The 27102-nt window shown below is 36.5% G+C and overlaps 2 protein-coding genes across 4 annotated transcripts in view; both read right to left on the bottom strand.

The window, feature by feature from the left end:
• Positions 1-5681, bottom strand: part of LOC146592718 (1-aminocyclopropane-1-carboxylate synthase-like protein 1) — a 15752-nt gene extending 10071 nt beyond the window's left edge. The window contains exons 1-6 of the mRNA XM_085310579.1: positions 5529-5681; positions 5253-5312; positions 4337-4407; positions 3400-3469; positions 2190-2256; positions 29-126 (exon numbers count right to left, since the gene is read on the bottom strand). Coding sequence (XP_085166705.1) covers positions 29-126; positions 2190-2256; positions 3400-3469; positions 4337-4407; positions 5253-5312; positions 5529-5681 — 519 coding nt within the window. The remainder of the gene's footprint in view (positions 1-28; positions 127-2189; positions 2257-3399; positions 3470-4336; positions 4408-5252; positions 5313-5528) is intronic.
• A 3019-nt stretch (positions 5682-8700) lies between these two features.
• The window catches only part of PEX1 (peroxisomal biogenesis factor 1), a 29662-nt gene continuing 11260 nt past the window's right edge, over positions 8701-27102 (bottom strand). For 2 of the 3 annotated variants that reach the window (XM_085310495.1, XM_085310496.1), the window contains exons 10-24: positions 25920-26052; positions 25466-25562; positions 24117-24287; positions 22511-22665; positions 21274-21463; positions 20908-21074; positions 19926-20060; positions 19250-19314; positions 18317-18459; positions 18135-18238; positions 17102-17278; positions 15306-15536; positions 13596-13793; positions 13125-13255; positions 8701-11567 (exon numbers count right to left, since the gene is read on the bottom strand). In XM_085310495.1, the coding sequence (XP_085166621.1) occupies positions 11483-11567; positions 13125-13255; positions 13596-13793; positions 15306-15536; positions 17102-17278; positions 18135-18238; positions 18317-18459; positions 19250-19314; positions 19926-20060; positions 20908-21074; positions 21274-21463; positions 22511-22665; positions 24117-24287; positions 25466-25562; positions 25920-26052 (2182 nt within the window). In that variant the 3' untranslated portion in view covers positions 8701-11482. The remainder of the gene's footprint in view (positions 11568-13124; positions 13256-13595; positions 13794-15305; positions 15537-17101; positions 17279-18134; positions 18239-18316; positions 18460-19249; positions 19315-19925; positions 20061-20907; positions 21075-21273; positions 21464-22510; positions 22666-24116; positions 24288-25465; positions 25563-25919; positions 26053-27102) is intronic. The other variant, XM_085310497.1, reaches the window with a different exon arrangement.

Consider the following 27102-nt stretch of genomic DNA (forward strand, 5'->3'; position numbering starts at 1 on the left):
GGAATTTAGAATTTAGAGACAGCTTTACCTCACTGAACAAGGGCACATGAACAGGCAGTATTCCACCGTATAGCCATGTTTTCGAATTTATACCAGCATAGTATGGAGTTGGAATAAGATATCCATCTAAAAATATGAAAAATAGAAATAACATTTCTCACGAGCAATCCCAGTTCTGGGCTCCCCAGTACAAAAGAGACATGGAGCTACTGGAGAGAGTCCAGCGTAGGGCTACGAAGATGATCAGAGGGCTGGAGCATCTGCCCTATGAGGAACGGCTGCGAGAGCTGGGCCTCTTCAGCCTGGGGAAGACTAAGAGGGGATCTTATCAATGTGTACAAGTACCTGAAGGGAGGGTGTCAAGAGGATAGGGCTAAACTCTTTTCCGTTGTCCCATGTGAAAGGACAAGAGGCAATGGGCAGAAACTGAAACACAGGAGATTCTGCCTGAGCGTGAAGGGGAATTTCTTCCCTGTGAGAGTGACAGGGCACTGGCACATGTTGCCCAGAGAGGTTGTGGAATCTCCTTCTCTGGAGATATTCAAGGCCCACCTGGATGCAGCCCTGTCTAATGTGCTCTAGGTGACCCTGTTTGAGCAGGAAGGTCGGACTAGATGATCTCCAGAGGTCCCTTCCAACCTCAACCATTCTCTGATTCTGTGATTTCATTACACGGTAACAGACTAAACGGGAAATCTAAGAATTTGACATTTGATTTATTCTCAAAGCCTTTACWGTGGCCTGAAATCAATATTTAAGCAAAATGGAAAATTCAGTACAAAATTTAGCAATCAACCTGAATTCTTTCCCAATTTTCTTACTTAATATTTGCAGTTCCAGATTTGTTTTGATAGTCATAAATCTTTAGTGAAAGGGAATGGATGTGATCCATGGATCTGGTTGTTTTATTTGCTTCTTTTTAAATCTTTTAAATAATAACGACAGTAACAATCATCCCATCAATATTTTGTTAATGCTCCATTACTATCAACATAAATTGCTGCAAACCTCAACTACTTCTTTCTGGTTGCCAATGTGCTGTCATGTGCCAAGGAAGCCTACAGAACTATGGAACTTCTATGTCTCCTTGTCTTTTTTGTGAAGCAGTCCCAAACCGGTGCTGGACATACCACAAAAGCTCTGTATAACAGATTTCAGTGAGGGCTAAAAATATGTTTCCTATATTAATGAAGTGGTAAAACGGAGTTCATCAGTGTCCAAGCAGAAAAGTTTCTCTGAAAAGTGTACAATTAAATAAATACAACGAAATCTGAATATGTTAAAATAGGATACATTTGCAAGTAGCCTTTGATAGATATTTATCATTTAAAGCTAAAGAAAATTCACTCATTTCACACTTTTTTTTTTTTTTTTTTTTTTTAATCACCTACAAGCTGAAGTCATCACAGCACATAAAGTTCCCCCAATACTCCATTCTCCTCTGTCAGGGCTTCTTGGCATCCAGTAACATGGGACACAGCCTCTTGTGTTGGAGGATACGTAACTCATCTTGCTCACCTTTCCTTTTTGGTAGGCCCTCATGGATTTCCCACTCTCTACTGCACTACACATCCACTTTCCTTCCTCCATTCCAAACCAGACATGGAGACATTTTCCCTTGCTGTGGTCTTTTTCTCCTTCTACTGTCTAATTTGCTGAGAGCACCATCTTTCACAGATCTCCATTCCTTTTGCTTTCCATTCCCACCTCTGCCTTCTCTTTACCACTATTCTTATTTGACTAGCAACCCTTCTTTTGCTGCAACTCCATTCCCCTTTCCCAAATTCCTTCTACATTTTTTCCTTGCCCTCTTAGCTAAATTTTCCCTGGGTCCCTGATTTTAGCCCAGTTCATCTCCCTCCCCCATGTACCAGTCTACTTCATGGTTCCCACCTCTTTTTCTCATGATCTCTCAAAATGCACTTTGCCTTTTCTTCATGCCATTCTCCCCCTTCCATAACACTTCTCAAAAAGCTACAGATTGTATCTCAAAAAGCAAATRAGCCTGCTGATACCTCAAAATTTTTACACCATTCTAGAAATAATCCAAGACATTATTTCAAAGATGCTCTGCTAGTGACAAAAAAATACTTCATTCAGTCAGTTATAATAAGAACAGGCTGTCATAAGTCACAATACTATTATATTCACTGCTAATTAAAGTCTTCATATAATCAGTTTTTACTCACCACCAGGGTCACATAATACAGTTGACAGTGTAGCAAAAACAGCACAACAGCCACTCATAACAATGATCTAAAAAAAGTAGTACAAACTCACAATAGCAGAAATACCAGTGCCTGTCTAGTTTGAAGGTAACATTTAGATGATTAAGATAGATTAGTACAAACTTTAGTAAGAGTTCTGATTTAAATCTTTAAGTGTTACATGTAAAGTTTAAACTGAAGTTAAGGTCTTCTTAAATTTATGTCATTGCAATCTCTCTCCACATCTCCCATCTAGGTTTTCCTGAATAACTGAAAAGGATTACTCACATTCCTGTAGATTAAAAACAAACAAAGTCCACAGTATTTTTAGATGTTTGGGCTTGCATTCACACCCTGTTGGTGAATCCAGTGAGGACTGTAGTTTGGCAAACACTTAGAACTATTATCCATTGGAATACTTTTTTTCAAAACGTCTAGGATTGCAATACGGTCTCTCTCTTCCTTCCCAGTTTAAAAATGAAAGTCAAAGAAAGGTTGGAGACATAAAAGTTGGAGAGAGACACACAAAGCAGAGAAACAYGTTTCTACCTTCCAACTGCTGGGGGAACTGAAAAGACCACCTTTCAGCTATAGTAAATACTCAATATCCATAAACAAGCAGAAGAGTCTTTATCATAAGCCAGCTAAGATATGACCAATGCACGTATCAGCTACATCTTATTCTGCACATGCCACTTTAACCTAAAGTCGAAGTTCTACAAAAATGAGTTAGGAAGTTGCATTTATATTTTCACATGTTGTTGTCATTTATTAGCTTTAGAAGCTATTCACAAATCTTGAAATCACAGGAGAGGGAATGTCCAGTTCATAGCAGAGTTCATAGCTTTTACTTCTGCTTTCTGCACTGCTGCAGGAACAGAAGAATATAACAACTTTCTGAAAGTACTTTAGAACTTCTCTCTACATTTTTCACCATGAGTTTTCAGTTTACAACTCATGGCATGTAAACTCTGGACTTTCATTCAAAAAATAGAGTGAAAACTCCACACTATTACAACCTTTATATTAACTGTTTGATAGTTGCATGTTGCCCACTTTTTCAACAAAAAATTATGCTAAGACAACTTCTGTCCTACAGGAATTCCTCTTGTAGTACCTTATTGACATTTGTGTACAGATTAACTCAACTCTTCACAATTTAAGAAAAACAGAATGCAAAGCTAAATCTTACATGGTCTGGATTCAGTGCTATTGCAGCTCTAGCATAGTCTGTCAGAAATTTGGCAATTTCTTCTCTGAAGCTGAAATACAGAATAAAAGTCAACTATGTAATCATACATAGCTCAGAAAAAAAAAATCCAAAATACCTGCAGAAGAAAGTTTATCAAAAATAGAACAAATACATAATCCATACATAATACAAGGCTTATAAGGCTTCTAAAAGCCCTGAAGAATTTGTTTTTCTTACAGATAAAATGATATTATTTCCACAGATATCCAGTATGCTACAGATCTTGAGGTAAAAGGACATAGGAGCCATCTGTTACCTTAAATAACAGTGCCTGTGACTCAACTAGTATTTTCAGAAAAAAATAGCAAATAAAGAAACACCTTTGAGAATCTCTTTGGAGACAGGACAAGAATTTGGGCACCAGGAACAGTGAAACCTGAGTAAATGAACTAATGTTCATCAGGACAGACCTTCAACCCTAATGAAGGCAATGGTAGAGCTTCTACTGATCTACCTGGAGCCAATATTTTACCTCCACTTTTTGCAGCACAACTGATCTACCTGGAGCCAATATTTTACCTCCACTTTTTGCAGCACAGAGTTCCATTTTATCTCTCACTAAGTCTAGAATAAATCATTCCAAGAAGCTATCATGAGCACTGGAAGAACTGTCCATATGTGCTCTCTTTCTTGCCAACATGACAACGAGACCTTAGGAATTTTGATTGTTTTTTTGTACAGTAAAGTCAGGTGGAAAAAAACACACAAAACAAAAATCTACAAAAGCAGCTCCTGAGTAGGAAACAGAAAATGTGTCATCGAGCCACTAACATTAATTCACCTAGTCTTTGGGTTTACCAGAAATGAAACCACAACCAGCTTGACACAAGCCACCACGAGCACTGAACACAAGCAGCATGGAAAATGGACTTCTTACCTTTTAGTACCTTGTGTATCAGAATAGTGGAAAAGAGCAGGCTCCAGATAATTCATGTCAGGYCTTTTGAGCTAATTACATAAAAGAGATATAAAGCAGAACACTATATTCTTGTGTGTTTCTATTCTGCTGTACCATATTTAAAAAAATAATTATTCAGTAACATTAAAGAAGAATATAAAAATTGAGTTGCAATTATGTTCATCTTTTGCACTTCTCTTTTTTAGTTTTAAGATATTAGACAGCAACAACATTAAAACATCATCAAAGAAAGGAAGAAAATCATGAAAGAAATAATTTTTTTTTGGACTGTTCCATCATGCATTAAAACAAATCCTAAATATCACACTGAGGAAAAACACACCAGCTAGGCAATTATGCATTACTTTTGAGATATGTCAAAACTCAATCTTTACAATATTAATTTTTAATTCAAGACAATTTTGATTAGCTTCTCAACCAGCAGGAAAAAAAACAACAGTAACCTTAATTTTTGGCTTTGCCACAGCAGAAAAGTGAGCCACTTACTAGGCCATAATTTTGCCCTCAGAAATACACTTCTTGAAAACTACCATTCCCAGACAATACACAGGAACAGAATCTTAGATGATTTCTGTTTAGACAAATGTTTAATCAAATGTGAGTGAAGTTTAAGGAAAAAATCAAATGATTTTGGCTTTCAGCCAGAAGAAAGTTTTCAGTGTAAATATTACCTTGCAAAATATTTCCAAGCATGAAACTTGAGCAGTACATATAAAGCATATTTATTGCGAAAGCTGTTAGTYCCAGCACTGTCAGTATGCTACAGCAGTTGTTTCATTTTCTGTGATAAATTATTTGTTAACCAGACATCACAAAAATGTCAAGAATCAACCGGCAGCTAAATCCAAGTTAGTCAGAAGACAGCAACACTTACTCTCTCCTCTATTAAATCAAAGCAAAGTTTGTTCTCACTTGTTCCCAAATTCAGAATGCCCTGAAAAAAATTACCGTTAGTAAATAATACCATTACAGGATGAGAAAAGCATCCGCTTAGTTCTCATTCTGTCTTTGTCGCACTTGAAGCGTCGCTGCCGGCCAGAAGYGCCTGCAGAAACTCTCGGGTACCGACGCAGACGGCGTGTTTTTGGGTGGGAAGATGCCCGGTCGCCGGATCCCCCCGCCTCTGGGGGACGGGAGCCCCTGGCCGCACCTGAGGATTGAGGTGGCGATCGAAGGGGTCCGCGACGTACAGAGCGAAGCCCTTGTCCAGCAGCCCCGGGGCGCCGCCGGCGATGCGGGCGCCGCGGGCGGACAGAGCCCGCTCTGGGCTGGGGGCCGGCAGGGCGCCGCTGCCGCCGCTCATCCTCCGTCCGGCTCGGGGGTCCTGCGCTCGCTGCCGGCCCCCGGCCTGCCCTGCGCTCGCGGGCCGGCCGCGCTGACCAGATGGCGTGCGAGGCGGTACGCGGCTGCCAGGATCAGTGACAGCCAGGAGAGGAGCGAGCCCCACGCCTCTGACGCGACCCACGGCGCAACGCCCACCACCTGCTAGGCAGATTTCTACTTGCGACCRGCGGGTTTGGTCTTCGCTCCGTCAGAGACCTGCAGCACCAGGGCTGCTGCTCGGGCAGGCTCACGAGAGGTGCTCACCTAGGGGAAAGGAGAGCRGGGGCTGCCGAGAGAGGAGGGGGTGCCGGCACCCCCAGAACGGTCGCGCTCTCCCCAGCGGCCGCAGGAAGGAAAGGACGTTTCAACGTCCTGACTCCGCAGTGTTTCTTTCTGTATCCAGGCTTACATGCTGCTTTTTCAGTTAATGACGTTTTGTTCTTTTAAAATTAAAACACGTCTTTTAGACATTTTTGACACTTACAAAGCAGCAGGTAACTCCCAGAAAAATGGATGTTAGGAAATGGGCTGCCTGTTAACTGTTGGCAACTAAAGCTATTACGCACCAAAAAGCTCCTGTTGTAGCTTTTTAGTATCTAAGCAAGGTCAGCTTGTTCTAGTTATATGACTGCTTAAGCAGCATTTTGACAAGATACAAGCAGTGTATTTAAGTAGYATCAAAGTAATACGCACTACTAAGAAGACATAACTTAGATCACTGTTGCATGAAACTTGGCAAAGACTAGGGACATAGAGATTAGCATTAAATTTTTAGCTAGTTTGGCTGAAGGATACAAATATCTTCCCAATAGAAAAATGTCACAAAATCATAGGAAGGGTTTTAATCCTAGCTATGCTTTTGCTGGAATTACATCACATGTCATTGTCAGGATTTTGTAGGTGATTTCAAATATTTATTTATTTATTTATTTTCCTACAAAACTGCTGATCTGACAGTAAGGGAAACCACTCAATGACTACTTGCCCTTACTAGGCAGTTTCTGATGTATGAAATCCTTGTGCCAACATCCACTTACCCACTGGGTCTCCACAGGGAACCAGTGTGCTGCTCCTGTGCCTCAGTCAGGTAATCCCTGCTGTACCATCTTAAGAGCTGAGTTTTGGTGAGCAACGAGGAAAGAGGAGGTCTTTTCACACACAGAAGACCSAAACTGATCTTTCCCCTGAGCTATCATTCATGCCTAAATTACTTCACCTGACTCAAGCTATTAAAAAAAAAAACAAACATTTTTTGGAGACTAGCAGAGGGCAGCACTGCTAAGAGATCCAAATCTACCCTGGTTATCTAGTAGCAGCTAATACGATACAGCTGCTGTATAGCATTTCAGGAAGGCAGCATTCTTGGAAGTATTACAAAAGCTCCACCAGCTGCTAAAGGATATGGAGGAGGAATTTTCACACTTCATTTTTATTAGCCTGACTTACACTTGTGACCTGAATACCAACTAACTGATCTAGCATTTACCAGATACCACCCAAGGATCTGAAAGCATTTTAACCCAAGCCCCTCTGCTGCTGCATCACTGAGACTGCACTGCTATGTACTAGTCAACATATTTTTGCTTCAGTGTGGCTATTACAGATTGTTATCCTTTGGTCTGTTTTAGAAATGGGAAAATTAAGGCATTTGTGCCTTGAAGCAAGAATTTTACAATTCCAATCACACTGTACACATGCTAATGCAGAGATAAGTACTCAGGTAAATGACTTGCTTTAAGTCTAAAATAGGATTATAATAGAACTAATGTCTCAAAATTCTGTAATTGGGGCACAGCTGGTATTAGTTGATATCCATTAAGTTTAGTATATATGACAACAGTTGTACTGAAATAGAACACATTACCATGTGGCCAAGTTCCCATCTCCCTTATCCTTCTAATGTACGGTACTTCACTTAACCCACATTTGTATCTAAAGCCAAGACTAGGTCAACAGATGGCTTACTTTTGAGAGAGGRGATAAAACTGCAGCAAAGACTCTACAAAATTGTTGCAATGAAATGTACTTGGAAGAAGTATAATTTAAAATACTTCTGCCAAACCATCTTAGCCCTATCAGCCAAGGTTCTCAAGTGGGAGCTATAAATGGGTTATTCACAAATGATTCTTATGACAGAGTGAATTCCTACCTGTCAATCAGTGTTAACAAACTGTAGTCCAGTCTCCTAACTTCATTCCATAGGGTTAATGCTGCAAATGCCAATCTAATTCATGCAAGAGTTTCCCTTCTTGTTCTGGTCATTTCCAAGTTCCTACATTGCTTAAGATTTTGACTGCTATTCTGGCTCCCTGAAAAGGCTTGGCTCTCACCCTGCTATATAAACACAGTATGAAGTTAGAAGATATTAAATATTAAACTACCAAATCCTTATGTAATAATAGAGCATGGGTGGTTTTTTTTCTTTTTTTTTTACTGTTTTTATAATAACTAAGGGTTATGAAATAAATTAGATAGCAAGTAAAATAACATATTAGGATTCATAAGTTAACTATGTATTATTCTATTTTATACATACACACGCACACACACCTCTGCTGATTTCAGTAAAATATTCTGTGAAAAATTAAATGCCTACAATGCAAGTCTTTGAAATAAAATTTCAAAAAGGACTGGAGGATTTTAGGACTTCAGGACTGGGGGAATTTTACCTTGCTTCCCTGTTGCCAGAAGTGGGGAAAGACTCCCTGTACCCACTTTAAGTTTAGATTGTTCCACACCAAATTTAGGCTTAGCAGAGCAGATGAATTTTCAAACCTAATGTAAATCAAAAAATTTGTGAGAGTTATAACCAGGCTGTTAACTGTCATGCTTAAAATACTGTCCAACTGAGTTCTAGCTGGTGATGTCTGTTATGAAACATAACACTAATGTAATCTAAGTCTGAGCAAATGATGTTTATCTTTTAATTTCATTTTAAGCAGATTAGGAAATCTTTTCTATTTCTTTTCTTTGGGAAAAGAACTATCATGTACAATAAGTATTTTGTGAAGTTTTTACTGTGCAACTGAAATTCTGCTTTCCAAACAAAAWGAAAGTGTGTGATTTATGGCAAAAGAACATAGCAATAAAAAGTCTTAACACAGTGGATGGTATTCAATGTTTCTAATTCTTGGAAAAGTAACTCTGGCAGATTATGAGTTAAGGAATTACCAATATTATCTCAATATTCAAATACCTGAGCTCTTCAGTACAGTTAATTGCACTGAGTATATCATCATTTGGCAGAACTGGCCCCATTTATGTCATCTTTTTGCAGAAACTTGATTTCAACACCTTATTAGAATACTTATTAGAATGCAGTAAAACCAGGTTTGGAGCTTTTTATCAGTAGTCATCAACAGATTCAATCTGTAACTTTGGATCATTCAATTTTTCCAATTTCCATTTTTCCAAGTCAGTATTTGAAAGATTTATCAGCTACTTAGCAGTAAGGAGATAGCTACGAACATAAATAGCTTTCACATTTAAAGCTGTCTAAACACTTTTTAAGAAAAAATACGGGACAATAGTGGAAATAAAGTTCCTCTTATTTCTATATTATCCTATTATATTATTCCTATATTACACTATACTAAGTGATATAATTCCTTCCATKCTAGAAGCAAGGTAAGTGTTCACATCTATATTTATCACTCATTTCTGAAGAAGTCTCCCAACTTCAAGGAAAGACTGGTTGGCAATTGAGGAAAGGTCAGTGACAGCTGACTATGTCGGTGACAACAGACGAGAAAAGAAAAAGCTACCCTAGGTTATCAACCTCTTGTACTCTTTGTAACAAACRCCCAGAAAAGCTGGTTTCTGTATCACTTCATGGAGTCACAAATGAGAGAGGAGATTAGTAGGCACGCATTACAAGTCACTGTGGGTGACTTATTTCAAAGTAGTTCATGGTCCCAGTCTAGGTCCACTAAAACACYGTTCTATCATTATGTACATTTTTACTGACTGTACAACAGGTTAAATTATTTTATGACAGTGTAACCACCACTGCACCCTTTTTTTCCCCTTGACAAGGTGGAAGAAGCTTTGCGGAAAGCAAAGCAGCCAGAAGGTTCACATTAGATATCCACAGACTGCTTGTGGTACTTTCAGCAGAGATCCTCATTGCTTTATGTAATATAAAACAAACTTTCTTACTGCTCCTTTTCACTCCTGGCCTACCTCTWAAAACAGGCATTGTGAAAAAATCTCTACTGACCAACTGATTTTTCCCATACAATGCTTGCATAGAAGAGAATTTTCGTCCATTTAGCTACTGATCTTACATTCCCTGTATGAATTATATAACTCTAACAGAGCTTAAATATGCTTCATTTAAATATTTTGCATCTTTTAAGAAGTGAGAGTAATATAATTCAGAAGTGTCACTGAAGACTACCTAACAACAACTAGTTATTTATAGTGACCTCCTTTCATAGATCAAATGATATTACCCAAGGCGTCAGTCAAGGTTATGYATACATATCTGACTTAGTTCAGCACACTGTTGAAATTCCCTGCATGTTGAACGGAAGAGAGCAGATCTGGAGACCAGATTTTGAACCTACACATCCTCTTTTTCACGAACATTTTGCAAAACTGTATAATTCCTAATTTTGATTGAGTGCTGACAGTGTGTAGCCTAATGCAGACATACTTTTCTTTTTAATTTTAAAAGATAATTTTTGGCATTGAAATATAGTATGCTATTTTAAATGATTCCAAATGTGAATAGCAGTAAACAGTATAATCATATGCTCAATATTGTAACACATTCTTGTAATTACTGATATATATAAATGAATGAAACAAGGAACTGGAGCACRCAGTAGGACTACATAACCAAACATTTAGAAGAGGTTTGAGAAAAGCTACTACTACTAATGTAACTGAAGTAGTAGTCATAGGAAAAACTGGGCTTACTATTTGATCATAGTAATAATGTGTAATGGGTAATAAAGCCCACGGACCAAAGCAATATAGGTGTGGAAAGACACATGACAGTGACTGCTATGAAAGATGACTTAAAAGAGAGTGGTTAGGGAAAAATGAATGTTACCTACTTACCTCAGGGGGGTAAAAACTAAGGAAGGAAGATTAGTAAAAAACAACCAACCAATTCCCCCTTCTCCTCCTCCACACCAATATTGATAAAAYGTATATGAAGTAGTTGTAAATAAATTTAAGATTCAAATTAAAAGGTTTCCAAATAGAGATGTTCTTGAACAGCCTCCAAAATAAATGATGGGGATAGGAATGTAAGTTGCATCTCACAACACCTGTGATACTCTTTTGAGTAATAAATAGTGGCAGAAAACAAGATGCAGTGATTTTTTTTTTTTAAAAAAAAAAAAACAATGTATAAATGCTTTACAATTTCCAAAGACAGAATTTTGATAAGTTTGCTTTAGAGATCTGGAAAAGAGATCTGAAGAAAACATGTATTTGCACTGAGGAAATAGRGATGGGAAATCATTATTAGTTTCTAGTAATTGTATCTTGATAAAAAAAGTCAAATTTAAAATTTTGCAAATAAACTACTGGATATAATGTAGCCAATGTTGTCTCAAGAAATTTAATATCAGTCTGTAGGAAGGAATTTTCTTCAATGTAAAATGCGAAATAAATTTTACAGCATTTAAATTTAAAAGAAACTTATCTTCAATTGCTGCATTAATAAATCTATATGGATATAAATAATCTGATCTACTCATTTAAATATCAGGCTGACATTTATCATTTCCAGTTACAGTTTAGTTATTACAAGCATAATACAAGTTACTATGCTAGAGTCATTTTTTGTCCTGGGCTGAATGTTGAACCAACTTGTCCTTTCTTCTTCTTGGGATTCTGAAAATTTTCATACCTGGAAACAGAAAAATGTATTAGTGTATTATTACAAAACACCTTTGTTTGCAAATGCCTCTTCAGATACACATTAATACAACACAGAACTGCATATTTGCACTGAAAGGAAGATTGCATTCCTCACACCAGATGATCACTGGGGCTAAAAACCTGTGAGAGTTCTAACCCACTAATTTAATCCAGAGAGTTTGCTGCTCTGTTCGTTTTTTGCAGGGGAGGAGAGGGAGTGGAGTAGAGAGGACAYGGTAATACAGACTCCTGGGAAGCGTATCTAGTTCTCCTTTCCTGTCCCTTCCTTCTTTCCCCTGCCATAAGAAGTACTTATCAGCTGAGAAGACCACTCCTTAACAGTCTTCTCGTCCAAAGAACAAGCTGAACAGAACATTCTCACGCCAACTTCCAATTTTTTCACTCCAGTCATTTTGGAATGTAAGGAGACAAGTTCTCCTTTTCAGTAACAAAATGTCCATGCTTTTGCAGATTACTTTTGTATTTTTKGGGGAACATGTTCTGAGGACTCAAAAACAATGTGCCTTTTCTCAAACATGGTACTACAATGGCCACTGCGGAGAGTCAACAAACAGCAGTTTGAAAATCCCAGGGACCACTACAGCATGGCAGCAGGTAAGACGTGGCATTAAGACTTGGCAAATCAACTAAAACAAATTACAAYAACCTTGTTAAGCTAAAACTATTTAACGAACATAATAATGAGATGGCCGCATAGTCAGTAAAGTACCCATTGCACATTTCATAATCTGAAGTCACAGATACTGGGAAAGGTAAGTGCAGTTTCCTTCATCTTTAAGCCTTTCAGAATGAAGTGCAAGAACCTTGAGAGTGCCAGAACACACTCAAAAGCCATAGCAAACAGCATTTATACACAGGAGAAAAATACCTTATAAGAACCAAACAGGAACACTGATCACCTAAAGAACAATGAAGTATTCATATAAGAAACAGACTAAATTAAAGAGTTCTTAACTACCCTGCTACCCTGGATTTGTCCTCATTAACYTCTGTCCCATGAATTACAGTTATTTCCATTTTTAAAGCTCTACTGTGCCTTTGAGAAAAAAAAACATATCTTCCCTTAACAACCTCGGAAATCACCTCCTAAGTTATTTTTATATAGTCAGTATTAACACAAATAGTCTAAATGCAGGTATAGCTTAACTTTATAAAGCAGTCAGCAAGATCAGGAATATTCTGTGATTGTCTCCTGGTGCTCTCCTGCCTATTTCTTGTCTATGTTGCCTAAATACTGTTTGGGACAGGATTCYTTCCCCTACCCCCACTTAATACTGGTATAGTTCATAACAATACAACTGTGTGTCACTCTGTGACAAGGATCCTACACTGCATAAACAATAAAACAATGTATTGGTAAAATATTCTTCCTTTCCTAGTATTTATCTTAGTATTTCAAAAAAAAAAAAAAAAATTGCCATCAAAAGCTATTAAACTCCTCTGCCAATCCCATCCTAATGAATAAGAAATGTGAAATGACCAAATCTCCATTGAATTCACAATTGCTAAAAATTTGTATACTTACAGCTCAGTAAAATTCTTCCAGTCACCTTGGCTAATGGATGGTCTTATGCCCTCAAGTGCAGTCATCAGATGGGATTGGGTAATAATTACAGTGTTCTTCATGAACGCTGACTGATTAAGGGTGCTGTCCTCCTTGAAAACAGAGCCACGAAYAGACAACAAAAAATTACCAAGGGAGAGAAGACAGTTACATGAATATCAATAACTTTCAGASTTTTCCATTACATGTATAATAAAATGTGTTAGAAGTACAATCACAGCTCCCCTCATCCCCATTTAATAATATAAAAATAACCTTCTTTTTAAGTTACATGAATGTTAACATCTGGCTTATTTCCTCAGACTAGGTATCAATTATCTTTGGGTTTTTTTTTGTTATGTTTTATTTAATGTTATTGCAGAAATAAGATACCAAGAAATGTGAGGAAACAAAAAAATGTTAAGATTAAGTAATATGAAAAAAATGCCATACTCCASTCTTGATTCTGTAATTGGCTTTGGCAGCATTGATTTCTGTCCTCAGCTGCTCTATTTSCTCCTGGTTATTTTCTTGGGAGCCTTCTTGAGAAGCTGTTCTAAGCATCAAAGGTTGTAATGATGCTGTGTCTCTTTGATTCGTGCTGGTTAAGTCATGAGTTATGGAGTTTGGTCCAGAGAGACACAAAGAGCTCTAAATGGACAACATGGAGAAATACACTAACTTATTATGGATTCAAAAGAGCACTCTAGATTTGGTTCGCTTTTTATATAAACTTAATTCAGTATAAGCTTGCTCTAACTAGAGCATGTTCTCTAAARAAGTCACACACCTACATTTTTGAGGTAAGTTAGATTTTTTTGAGGCAAGTTTTACRTTAGTTTACTTATATTTTATAGAGAACATAAAATTGAAAAGAAAGTATCCCATCTTTGGAAAAAGATAGATATTTTTGCAATGGTATATCTCAAAAAATAAAAGGTCTATTAAGTCTATTCTTTCATTTCCATACGAAAATCAGTACTTCTGAAAAAGTTTATGTAGCCAGCTTTGGAATGACTCACAATTTAAATACTCATCAGCTGCAAATTCTCTGTGCACTTGATAAAATATGCAACTTTCAAGTTCAACAACAGATCAAAGTCTCTGTAACCTTGCTGAAGAACTTCGTTAARTGACATCTCTAAAGATACATTAATGAAACACTGTCATCAATAYTGCAAGATAAAACATATAAAAGCACCTTACAAGATTTAGCAGTCGGTAGTTAGTTTTCAAATGTCAAGAYGTTATTTTTGGCTTTAAGAATGCAAGCCAGTTTTGAAAATAGGATTCTAACTCCCTTGATAACTACTTGTAATTAATTTATGTTCTAAAGTAGATCTTTAAAGCATATGTCCYGTGGATCACATGCAAGCTCTGAAGTCACCTGTTCATTGTCAGGAGCCCAGAGGTAGCATACTCTGTTTAGCCTACCTGGCAGCCAGGAGAGCTGATCACTATGTGGGTGCTGACTAGCCAGCCAGCACACACCCATCTCCAGACCACCCACAGAACGTGCTGGTTTCTGTGCAATGTAATTCCACAATAGAAATTGTGCTTCTTAAGAGCMACAGTGGAAGCTAAGACATTTCTGGTGTTGTTGACACAATCATTTGGTCACAGATTATTTCATTAATGCGCAGTCTACTGGAAACTGAAAAATGTTTGCTGATTCTCAGTATTATGAATTAGTTTTAAGAGAACTGAATAATGACTGTTCAGTAATAAAATTTTTTAATAATAATAAAAAAAAATACTTAACCAAAAACTGTTTTACTAATACGCTTTGGAAGGGAACAAGTCATTAGATCAGACAGTAAGATCTAGTAAGCATACARTTTGCTTGATTACAAAGGATTAAGCAGCATGTTTGGATTTTAATGTAGAAGTCCTGTATAGTTGTAGAGAAGTCCATGTATTTTGTTAGAGAACATCCTGTACTCTTCATCCCTAAAGGGAATGAAGGCTACAAGGTGCAGAATGGAGACAGTTTGAAGAACAAAGCAGACATAACTGTATTTTTATAAATTCATACCACTTGCCTACTTAAGTTGTTCTGCTTCACAGATGATACTACAGCATAAAGAAAATTAAAAATATTTTCCTCCCTACCACAAAAGTTTTGAAATAAATACACATTATATAAGGAAGAAATTAATTTACCAGTTCTGAAGGAGTTCCATTTCCTAGCTCTGACTCATAAGAGCTTCCAAAATAAAGACGATACATGTTAGACCTTGAATCTTCATGAAGCAACTCAGACATGTCTAGGGAAATAAGAGATTGCTCTAGCCCTGCTTCTCCATCTATTGCTGAATCATCTGAGCCACTGCTGTGATTTAGAAAAACCATGGAAGAGAGACTGATGTCACTGTCTGAACTAGAACCAAAGTCCTGTGACAGAGTAAGAACAGAACATTAGAGGTTAATTAATTGCATTGTGAGTGTTAAATATGTTAAAATATTTCATAGATAATCTAAATGAAAACATCTATTTTGCAGTTGATTCTAGCCATCCTTCCTTCTCTAAGAAAACATTTTCAAATATTTTGCAGAGAAAAWCCAGCATCTTTAAGCAGAACTTTCCGTCTTCATGGTGGAACAATAATTTGAGGAGAAAAATCTTAAGGTTTTATTTAAGTTGTGAACTATCTCACTAAGTAACAGTGAGCATTAAGAAATTGCATGCATGTTCTCAATTGTAAAACTATATTACTTCTAGCTGGACCACTCCCTACCAAGTAATTTAGTATCTTGTGTAAAGTGGTCTAGGAGATTGCGGTGAGTCACCTTTACAGTGCTCAACTGCCATATACAACTTTAGTCACGGTCAACAGATTGAAGGCACTGGTATGAAAACTACAACTGTTGCTTTTGACAATGGCCTCCACTTAATGATGCAAAATCATCAGGTGTTCCTATAACTGTTCCTATAACTTTGGTCAGCAATACRGCATTTGGAAACAATGTTATATGAATGCACACAAAAACTGGYAGCAGTGTAAGGACAGATTTGACATACTGAACTGTCCTCTTTGCCTTCACCTGACACATGAATCTTTTACAGTCTATTCCCATCTCTTAATTTTGTATTCTCCTTGAGTTGACACTACAGTAGAGGGACGGCTAGGGAGGTAGGTTGGAGATGCATCCCAGCACTACAGAGGTGCATCCTCAGAATCCCATCCCATCCCTTGGCAACAGCAGGGACAAAAAGGAGCTGAGAGCCTGGCCCAGTCCTTCTCTTTGCCTGGTCCCTCTCCAGTTAGTACCAAAGACAGGTATTGACAAGGTGAGTGGAGGYGGCTGAAGAGCAGAAAACTGCCTCTTCCACCAGAGAGAGATGAACTAAAGGTGCGATTCAGTACCTCAGAAGCATGGGTATGTATTAGCTGATGCCTGGGAAACAAACCAGARTAGATAAGATACCTTGTAAGATGTCACCAGTCTCTGCTCACTTCTCCCCTGACCTCARTTCACTCTCAGTCTGTTGCAACAACTCCATAAAACCCACTGATCTTCTCCCTCCTCCTCCCCTCAAAAMATGTCACTTCAAAATTGAATTAGTTAGCTGCTCCTAAAAACTTTGAGTGGGATCCTTTCAGTTGATCCTCAAGGTATTTTTCATACAAAAAGTGATGTAGGAATCTGTCTTGCCAGTCATTACTTGCAACAGTGATAAACAGATTTAGCTAAAATAAATCTATTTAGCATTAAATACTATTTATAAGGTTACAAAATCTGTGTTTAAGAAGCATTTAAACTAATTTTTGACAGCATTCTCATGTTAACTTGCAAACATACAGTAAGATTTTAATCCTCTGTAGAGAAATATAGGAAAAGAAAATCTTATTAAAGGAAATTTTGCTAAAAAGATATGGGTAAAAAAAAAATCCTTTCAAACACAAAAATGTCAAAACAAAAAGAACAGAGACATCTTTTATATCAGTTTTACTTACCTGTGGTAAKCCTGAACCCAAACTAGCATGAACTGCCTCCAATTGGGCATTATACAATAAGGCTTTTAGGTCAGCCCCTGTGAAATGTTCTGTTTTTGCTGCCAAAAACTGAAAGTCCACATCTTTTGCCAGAGACAGAGAATGACTGAGAGCTTTTAAGATTTCATAACGTGAAGTCTGTAAGAAGGGAGAGAGAAAAAAAATAAAGTCAGTAAAGCAATCTTATTTTCCATCTCCTGATCACTAGATAGTGCTTTGACCCTGTCCCTCACAAGCACCTTCCYATCTGAGGGAATATATTTTAAATGATACTCTACCCCTCTTAATAGTACACAGAGGAGATACTGTAATCAATCTTTAAAATATAGACATAAATTTTGTTACATTTTCTTTAAGCATCTAAGACAAATACTAGCAAACATACATGCAGAGAAATAAATGTCTCTCGTTACACAGTTAATACTTGGGATTTTTATATATGCCATAAAAGCTGAACTCTGCTACCTATATTTCCTTTAAAAGGAGATGTATGGCTAAAGTGGAAAACACTTCTGTTCACCTGAAGGATAACGTCCTAAACCAGATGTAAAAAAACCTGAGAAGAGTTAGAATGTATCTATGTTCTTATTGCATGGGATTATCTTCTTTACATAYGTTTTAGAATGAAATTACGTGGTACTTGTTAAACTTGATCTGAAATCTGAATACTGCCAAATAATCTGAAAACTAACAACGGTAATTTTGAATCAGAGAGATGCTGTACAGCCTTTAAAAACCTGATCCAAACCCTGCCTAAGATCAATGGTCCTGAAGACAGTGGTAAACAGCCTTGTCTTTCGCTAGTTTTATACCAAAATATTGGCACATACCACTAGAACTAGTGGATTTATACTGTCTGTATAACTGGAGCTATGTGATCAAGTCCACCTTGTTCAAGTTTGGTAATGACACAAAACAAAAAAAGAATAAAGCTCATTGGATGTTTTACATTAGAGTGGAAGGATGAGGAGTGTAATTAAAGTAATTTCCTTACCTGATCAGGAGGTGGACAATACACGCACTTATCCAGTCGACCTGGCCTTAATAAAGCAGGATCRATCAAATCTGGGCGACTGGTAGCAGCAAGCACATAAACCCCTTTGAAAACCATATAAAAATATCATTAACATCTGCTAACTTCTTGCCTAAAAAGGGGGCACGCAGGTGAATTATTACCTTGTAAGCCTTCTACGCCATCTAACTGAGTCAGCAGCTGGTTAACCACCCGATCTGTAACTCCTGTGTTGTCATGACCTCGGCGAGGAGCAATAGAATCAAACTCATCGAAGAAAACAATACAAGGCTTAGCTGCCTGAGCTCTAAAAGAAAATGCAATACTTACTTAAACTCTGCTTATGTTTGGGTCTCAAGTAAAACTGCTTAGAAATATTAATGACAATTRATTTTTGGTTTGGAAATAATTGCAGATACTGGAAAAGAATGTCYGCTAGACATGTTCTAAAATAGAGGACAGGAAGCCTGTTTTCTGTGGAAATTAGATATTCTGAAGAACAGGACTCCTATGGAACACTGTTCATTTTTATGATATGCTTCATAGTTTCCTTTCTGAAGAACACAATTGTTGTTTTACTATACATGGAACCTTTAAAATCAAAACACTGCAGATAAGGTCTTGACTGAAGTACTTCTAACARATAGAGTCTACTCTATAAACTACATGAAAAGTGAAGAATATATAGGGTATGATTGTATTAGCAAGCAGAGAGACCCAGTAGGAGCTAGTACAGCTGGTACGGGGGACCCTAACACTAAGTCCTGTGTACTGAATGCTCAGTAATGGATAGAGTACATTAGGAGGTCTCCTGGGAACATCTGAAAGGAATTCAGGACATAATCTCCAAGACAGCTCTGTTTGTGAACCAAGCATTGTAAATGAAGACAACYGGGAGACTGGCATCAAAAGTGCACTCCTAATCTGAACTGAAATGCTCTCTTCAGGGAAAGAAAAAAAAGAAAAAAAAAAAGGTCAAGTTGAGCTTGCTAAGATATGAGCGTCTGGTTGTGACCTTGTGATCTATTTCCTAGGACACTACGTAGCTTCAACCAATAAAATCTACCGATAACATCACAAATCTTCACTGATTCAACCTGTTAAAGATATCTCGGACTGCTTGCTCACTTGCTCCAATATATTTGCTGAGCAACTCTGGTCCCTAAAAAAAAAAATGGAAAAAGGAAAAHATTCATTATAAGTTTCTTAGTCTCAACTTGTAATTCACTATCAGCATAGSTTTTACAGACTAGAATGAATTTTGTTCTAACCAAAGGAGTGGAATCTTAGCATAGGAGAGCAAAGGTTGCTAAATGAGTCAAAAGAACCTTTCAGTCATCCCAACTAATTCTCAAGTAATCAATTCCACTTTTTTTTTTTTAAACTATATCAGAAAATGTGTTACAGTATCACAAGACAGTGATTTACAAATGTGTTTTGAAAATACATTTAAAACACATTACCCAACTACATTGTCCTGTGAAGCAAAAAAACAGGCTTTTTCTGTAACAATTGAGAAACTAAGAATATCTAACAAAAAAATGTGTAATTCTGCCTAATAAATATTTATACAAAAAAAAAAAAAAAAAAAATCCTTGTGATAATAATGTGAAGCTCCAGAAGACAATTTACTTGGATATCTGGAGACATCCTACACTTCAAACGAGAGTGTCTTAGTTTGATATTTTGTCTTTACAAGCACACACCCACAGCTATTATGCTGAACTAKTCTATCAGTTAATAAATCAAGTCAGTCATTCAATAGTTTGCTACCTTGATGCTGATGAAATTCATTCCACTCTCTCGAGCAACTACTCCTGCTAACAATGTTTTTCCTGTTCCAGGTGCTCCATACAGCAAGATTCCTGACCTCTGTCGTATGGGCAGGTTTGCAAATAATTCTGGATACTAGAAAAGAATGTCAACAAGATGTGTTCTAAAATATGTAATTATTTTGCGTGTCCTGTAATGTCACTGACTAGTGTTAACTTACTTCTCAAAAGAATGTCATTAAACTCCTTTATTTGTATTACTATCACAAGAGCTTGTCTGGACTGTTGTTACTTTCCTTGGGTCTGAAGTGAATTCCTAGGCTTCACAGGCACTTAAAATATAAATACTAGCACTTTCTGCCAAGAAGGACAGAATAGAGATGTACCAGAGCTTTAAAGGTCCAGTCTGGTACTTCTGAATTCCTGTTTAGATAACAGACTGATACAATCAAAGTATATAACTCTGGAGTAAAAATGCTGTCTATTATGAAGAAACTGTTCAGTCATTTCTTTGACAACTGAAATAGATGACTCATCTCAATGCTGGAAGCTCTAAGCAAGTCAGAAGGGTCACAGTGGTATAAGGCAGAATTGATGGATTGGTATTCATCCAAAAAAGGATACTCCTCTACCAGAAGTACTGAAGACAGCTGGAAATGTTATCTTTAGAGCCTAATATTAAGCCCTGCAGAGGGTGTAGCAAAGGATGATGTTAAGAAAATGCCAGGCAGAAGATGCGACAGTGCAATATTCTAAAGCAACAGTTCATCCGGGGAAAAGCACAAGCCACTGTCTCTACACCTCAGAGAGGGAAGGGGAAGAAGAAAGCTTTCCAGTAGCTCAAGACTGCTGAAGACTGAGAAGTAGCTTAAAATTATACCAGTCTTCTTCCTGTAAAAGGTCATGTTGCACCTTGAAAGTCCATTTTCCCAAAACAACAACATGTACAGAACTGAAGTAACTGGCTTAAAAGAAGCAAGTACCTTGGCAGGTAACATGATAGTATCCATGAGTATTTGCTGTACATCTTTTAAGCCACCAATTTTGTCCCAGCCAATATCCTTAGGTTTATGAAGGTTGAYATTTCTCAGAGCTGATGGAGTAAAATTTTTTAAAGCTTTCTGAAAATCCACAGTTGACAGATTCAATTCTGCTTTAAAGAAAGAATGATAAAAAACACTGAACAGAAAAGAATACCCATAGYCTATCAATAAAAAGTTCCTCATAATAAACATTTAAATACATTTTCATAAAGAAACACAARAACTGTTTTTTCATTTCTTTGTTATTCCACAGGTGCTGTATAACAGGAGTAAAACTATGAAATAGAGATTTTGTTGTCAACATACCTCCATTTTCATATACATTCTTGTCAGAAATACAGGCATGAATGGCACGATCAACCAGCATAGTAAAATCTCTAGCAACAAAACCTTCCGTTTCCTTTGAAATATACTGGATGTCAAGATCAGAAAACTTCTTTATATCAGAATTCAATTTATTTTTTAATATGGAACACAGCATTTCAGATCTTTGATTCTGAAAAAGTAGAATTACACAGCAAAAGTGTATCAAATTTTCTGGCTATATGGATTTTAAAAGTTCAGAAAGTGCATGCATACAAGTTACTAAATTTTCTTCCAACCTTTTACATGTCATCAGACCCTCAAACAAGAAAGCCTGAGTAGGCATGATCATAAAAGAAAGTTAGTTTTTCAGCTGAATTTCAATAAAATCACCATTTTTACAACTTGAAATATTTACTTCACCACAGTTACCTTAAATCCAACAATAATAGTCATAAAATATGCCTTCCCCCTGCTAGGAACTACTGTTGATACCAGTGAGTTGTTATAAATGTGTCATGCCATTAAAGAATGCAGGGGCACAAAGTATCTACCTTCTCCTGCCGAGAAAAAGATATACTCAGTTTATTTTTGCCCTCTCCTTTATATTGTTGCAAAATGGCCTATATTCAAAAATAGAGGGATAAAATTAATACAGAAAAGATAAACCCTTGTCATAAATCAACATTTAGTTCCAGTAACATTTTAAAAATACACATCACATGAAAATGCTTATTCTTTGGAAGAGTGAAAAAAATGCATTTAAGTTTAAACTTATTTATCTAACTGGAGTGGTCTACATACCTTTTCAGAGCTGCTTGTCTATGATCCCCTGATAAGTAACAAGGAGGCATGCATTTCCAGGGAGCAGTTAATCTCAGTTCAGTTAGGTTTGTCACCTACCTAACTTGTTTTAGATTGGACTGAAATGTCCTCTGGATACATCCTCTTTTCTACACTGAGGATAAATAGAGTACAGCCAACTAATTTAGACTGGATATCTTACTTTTAAATGGCTAATTAAATATTAGGCATTTTCACTGGATTACTTTTGCATATGTTGTTATGAAAAAAAAAAATCAGAGATAGCTAAGTATCAGGAAAGAACTTTTAAGGCTTTCAGATTTCTTCTAAAGTTCAGGTGTAAACCACTGTTTGTGTAGTTGCTCCAGAACTGTACTTGAGGCTGGCAGGGAAGGCAAACAATATTTTAACCAAATTACTAAATGGCTGAATTTACCTGATCTGGAGATTGGATACATTGGAAGCACTGAAATATATGAGTTCCTTGAGCTGAAACCAGTGAAGGATGTAGGGAATGYTCAGACTGGCTTGTGGCAATTAATGCAATCAAACTCCCCATGGAAACAACTTCTTTTATCAGATCTTTTAAAACTAGACAAATAAGACATTGCTCCATGAATTGCAAAATAAAAAAAAGATTTCATATTTGATACTCAGCATTTCTACTGCACTGAAGAGCAGTATTAGAGCATACAAAATAAAATTATATATTTGCTTTATTTTCGTGTCTGCTAAAAAAATTAYTTTCTATGTATCTATTATTAAACATTCCATTTTTAAAATGCCATCAGAAATGGTCTTTAAAGGCTAAGTTTATAACATCATTGATGATGCCCACCACAAGATATTAAACGTGATTTTTCTCTGCTATGAACTCTGCTCTGGAAATATTTTTCCTCTCTGAAGAAAAAAAAAGGAAATTTAGAAGAATACAAACAGATCTTAAGCCCAAAAAGTAAGTAATCAAGGAAAAAATTAATATACAGAAGTCAAAGAAATTTATGGGTGCACGGTAGACTGTTAAGGAATACTCTTTTAAAACTCAAACTCTTCCGTATGCATTATAACTGTAAATAAAATAACAAGAAACTCCAACAATTYTGCAAGTAATTTAAGTACACGTTTTTGAAACAGAAATAAGGATAAGAGTTTCTGAACTTCAAAACTAATTTAATAAAAATTTTTGAAAACCACCTCAAACTGAGCTAAAAATTGGAAGATTTTTTTTCTGCTATGGCTTCTATATATGGCAATTCTATAGGGGCATAACTGAATGCAGATTTAAAATACAGAAACAAAAAAAAGTAAATCATCAAGATTCAATCTTTAAACTCTTCTCCCTACAGAATATTTTGTTTTGCAACTTATCACTGGCTAAATTATAGAGAAAAAGGAACAAAAYGCAATCCATGTTATTATGAACTTATTTTTAAAGATCTATGGATTGTAACACTGTAAAATAAGAGAAGCTTTATATAGTTAAGTTTATCAAGTAGAATGATAAAGAAGTTGCATATTCTGCTAAAAATTGGTTCTGAGTATTAATAAATAGCATTTTTATATCTCTGTATAATTATAAATAAGAATTATAGAAAGCAGTATCAATTTTAATAATAAACTTGTCAATTATAATATTGATCTCATCAATAATTATCAGTTAAAGATTCATCTGTAATTTGYAAGCAATTGCAACTTAAATTTGAGAACCTCAATGATATAAAAAAAGGTATTGACAGGTTTTTACCAAGCAATGGCAGTGACAACAGGCTCTACCATCACCAACTGTGGTGTAAGTATCTCTAACAATAACTATCCCTAGCTCCACAGTGCACAGTGGTGGAGGTAATGACTCAGCTAGTGGTCCAGATACAGTGTACAAATGATCCACATACCATGATTTGTGAATCCCTGTCATGGAATACTAAGTGTCTGAGAAGCAATAGGGTGTAAACAGAATTGTCCACTTAGGATAGCACAATGCAGGTGCAAGAAATTCTCAGCTGCATTACATTTTTATCCAGACACTGGTAGCACAGTATTACCATAAGCAAGTCTATTGCTTTGAACCGTTTCAGGGCTGTTCTCATGCTCTGGTGTAGAAGGTATTCCAACAATTTGATCAAGATCATCCATTAAAAGAATGGATGGTTGTCTCCATGCTGCCTCTAAAAAAGCTTCTTCCATATTTTTCCTTATGTTTCCTAATCTTTTCCCTAAAACAAAAACAAAATCTTAGTGACAAAACATACCAAGAAAAAAAAAAAGACCTAAATCTTGCTCAGGTAGTACTCCAATGTTTGGATTAATCTAGTTTGACTTTACCCTTATAAGTCCAGTAATCTAGTTTAAACTGGTGTCTACAGTCTGTAAAGAAAGGAGGCCACCTCTCCCAACAGTTTTTCACCTTGGAGAGCCTCACCTGTCCCAGAATGGGATTAATCACTTTACACTAACCGCTGGAAGAACCTAGAGGCCTAAATTCTGGATAGTTAAAAGCAGAATGGCACTCTAAACTAGATGCTAGAATTTTTCAGTTGGAGGGATGTTTCAGTGGCTAGGGAGAACAACCTAGCTCTTCACCAGTCTTTCACTTCTTCCTCTGGAGCAAGGATCTTTAGTAGGGACTGTAAAAGAGCAAAGGAGTAGAGTCATACAATATGAGGTCTTCATTTAAAAATAAATAAATACATAAATAACAGCCAAATGAACAGTTGAGTGTTCTCTTGCTCTGCAACACCAAGATTGTTGGAGAAAGTCCTGTAAATGAAAAAGTAAAAAAGTCCTCTTCTGTCCTCCATCTTTGGTGCAACATATTTATTTTGAACTCACAAAATCTAAGTGTTCATCTTATTCTCATGTGTTCATCATTACCATCATCTATAATCGTGACTATTAGATTAATATTGCTGGCATACATTASGTTAGTAAATATGCCATTATAAATAAAGTTTCAGCTTGCTGTTTGATCCTTCTTTTCATTATCCTTTCACTGGTATCATATATATTCTTAAATATTAAAGATTTGTTAATATAACATTTGTTCCACTTCGCACACCTGAAAAAAACTACAAAATTCAAACTACAAAACTACAAAATTCAATTTGTAACTTGTTCTTTTGTAACAAATAGGAATAAATATGGCAAAAGTATTGGCAAGAATTTGGTGCTGGTGGTGGTGTGGGGGACWGAATCTTGTAAAACATGAAATAAGTACATTTACAGTAGGTATATTTTCATTATGTTTTTTAACTTAAAGATGCTCATTATTTTCACAAGGAAATGTGCTCTGCAATAAGCTTGGAAAAATTATTCAGACAGATTAAATATGATAATGTCAGAATTATGCTTCATCACACAGCAAATGTTTGAGAATGAAAGTATATTATCATACCTCTTAAAGTTTTACAGTCAATTACTTCGACATGAGCATCCAGTTTATCAAATGCTTCTTTGCATATAGCCTTTGCTAATGTTGACTTTCCACTTCCCTGCAAAACGAAAAGCTACAGGTTAATGAAAAGTAACAGAAATTTCCTTCTTTTTCTGGGGAAGAGTCTTTCTGTCATAGTACTCATAAGCTAACAAGCTGTGAAAGCTGTATACATATTGATCTTTTTTCTCATCAGAAGTGTGTATGTATATATATATATATATATATATACACACACACACAAAATAAGAACTTATATTAAAGTGCATCTTCTCTCTCCCTCTCCATATACAAATACAATAATGTACTACCGAGTTAGGTCCATCCAGCTAATTGCTCCTTTTTTTAGCACTGCTCTTTAATGCTAATACATGGTATCAAAGAAAAAAAAAAAAGAAAAGAGTAAACTCTATACCTTTCCTCCAGTGAGAAGCACTCCTCCATTTCGCAGTCCCACAGCTATAGCAGCCAGCTTTTGAGATAAAGGACGACCTAAAAGGCTGTGGCTTATGTGTTCAAAGGAAGAGGTTCCTAATTTGTCCACTCCTCTGCACACCAAATAAAACATCAAGTGGTCTATGACAGCATCAGTACACATAACCTAAATTGGTATAGCTTGCAGTATAGTGAGATTTCAGTGTTGTCACAAGATAAAGTACATTTTAAAGTAAGGTTTAAAGAAAAGGGTATAGACAATTTAATTTGAAGAGGTAACACCTTTATTGTGAGATAATGACACATAAGGGGCACAGACAGTGCAGAACATCCCCACCATGGAAAGRGTTAAGTCATTCTATACCACCCTAATAGGTGTATTTCAGAAGACAGAGCTAACTTCAGCTTTTCAGTGCTTAAGCTATTTGAGTGTTTGAGTAACAACTTACTAAGAAATTTAACAAATGGTAAAAATGGAATAAACCTTGGTCAGAAAATTTCTCAGCCTGGTTCAGAAATAAAGCAGTATATAGTTCATATGAAGACGTACTTAATTCTTCACTTGTTCTAAATCTTTGTAACTTTTSACAAAACATTTAAGGTCCACAAATTGCAAGGCTATCAGTTTTGTATTTCAACTTGAAATAAAGTATGTTATTTCTTGAGAAATGGAATGAATGAGTGAAGTCTGGTTTCTAACATCCCCTACCCACCTCCACAACACTAACTCCACATCAGTCCTCATTTCCTCTTCAGCGTAATCCCCTCGGTTGCCTAAAGCACACTAACACGACTCTCCAAGTCTCTTGTGTTCCCTCTCCTCCATCCCTACCTCAAGCTCGCTACATAGTACCACTATTTTTCCTTTTACTAATGTTAATCATTCTTCATATCACTAAATTACTAACCAGGAAAGAGCCAGCATGTCCTACAGCTATTTCCAAAAGATACCTCTGCCACTGGCTATCTAGCAGAATAATGAGAAAGTAGCTGTTGAGCTTACACTATAACTTTTTATCAGTGGAGATACTATTCTGAATTTCTCTCCCATACCTGACAGCTTTGATAAAGCTGGTAAGAGTTAATTTATYTGAGACACATACCCATCTATTAAGCCTACCAACTAGTTTTAACCAGTAACTAGTTTGTCAGTAAGGGGACTG

Source organism: Rhea americana, unplaced genomic scaffold (genome assembly GCF_003343005.1).
Source record: "Rhea americana isolate MKP2758 unplaced genomic scaffold, rheAme1 scaffold_32, whole genome shotgun sequence".
NCBI classification, from domain to species: domain Eukaryota; kingdom Metazoa; phylum Chordata; class Aves; order Rheiformes; family Rheidae; genus Rhea; species Rhea americana.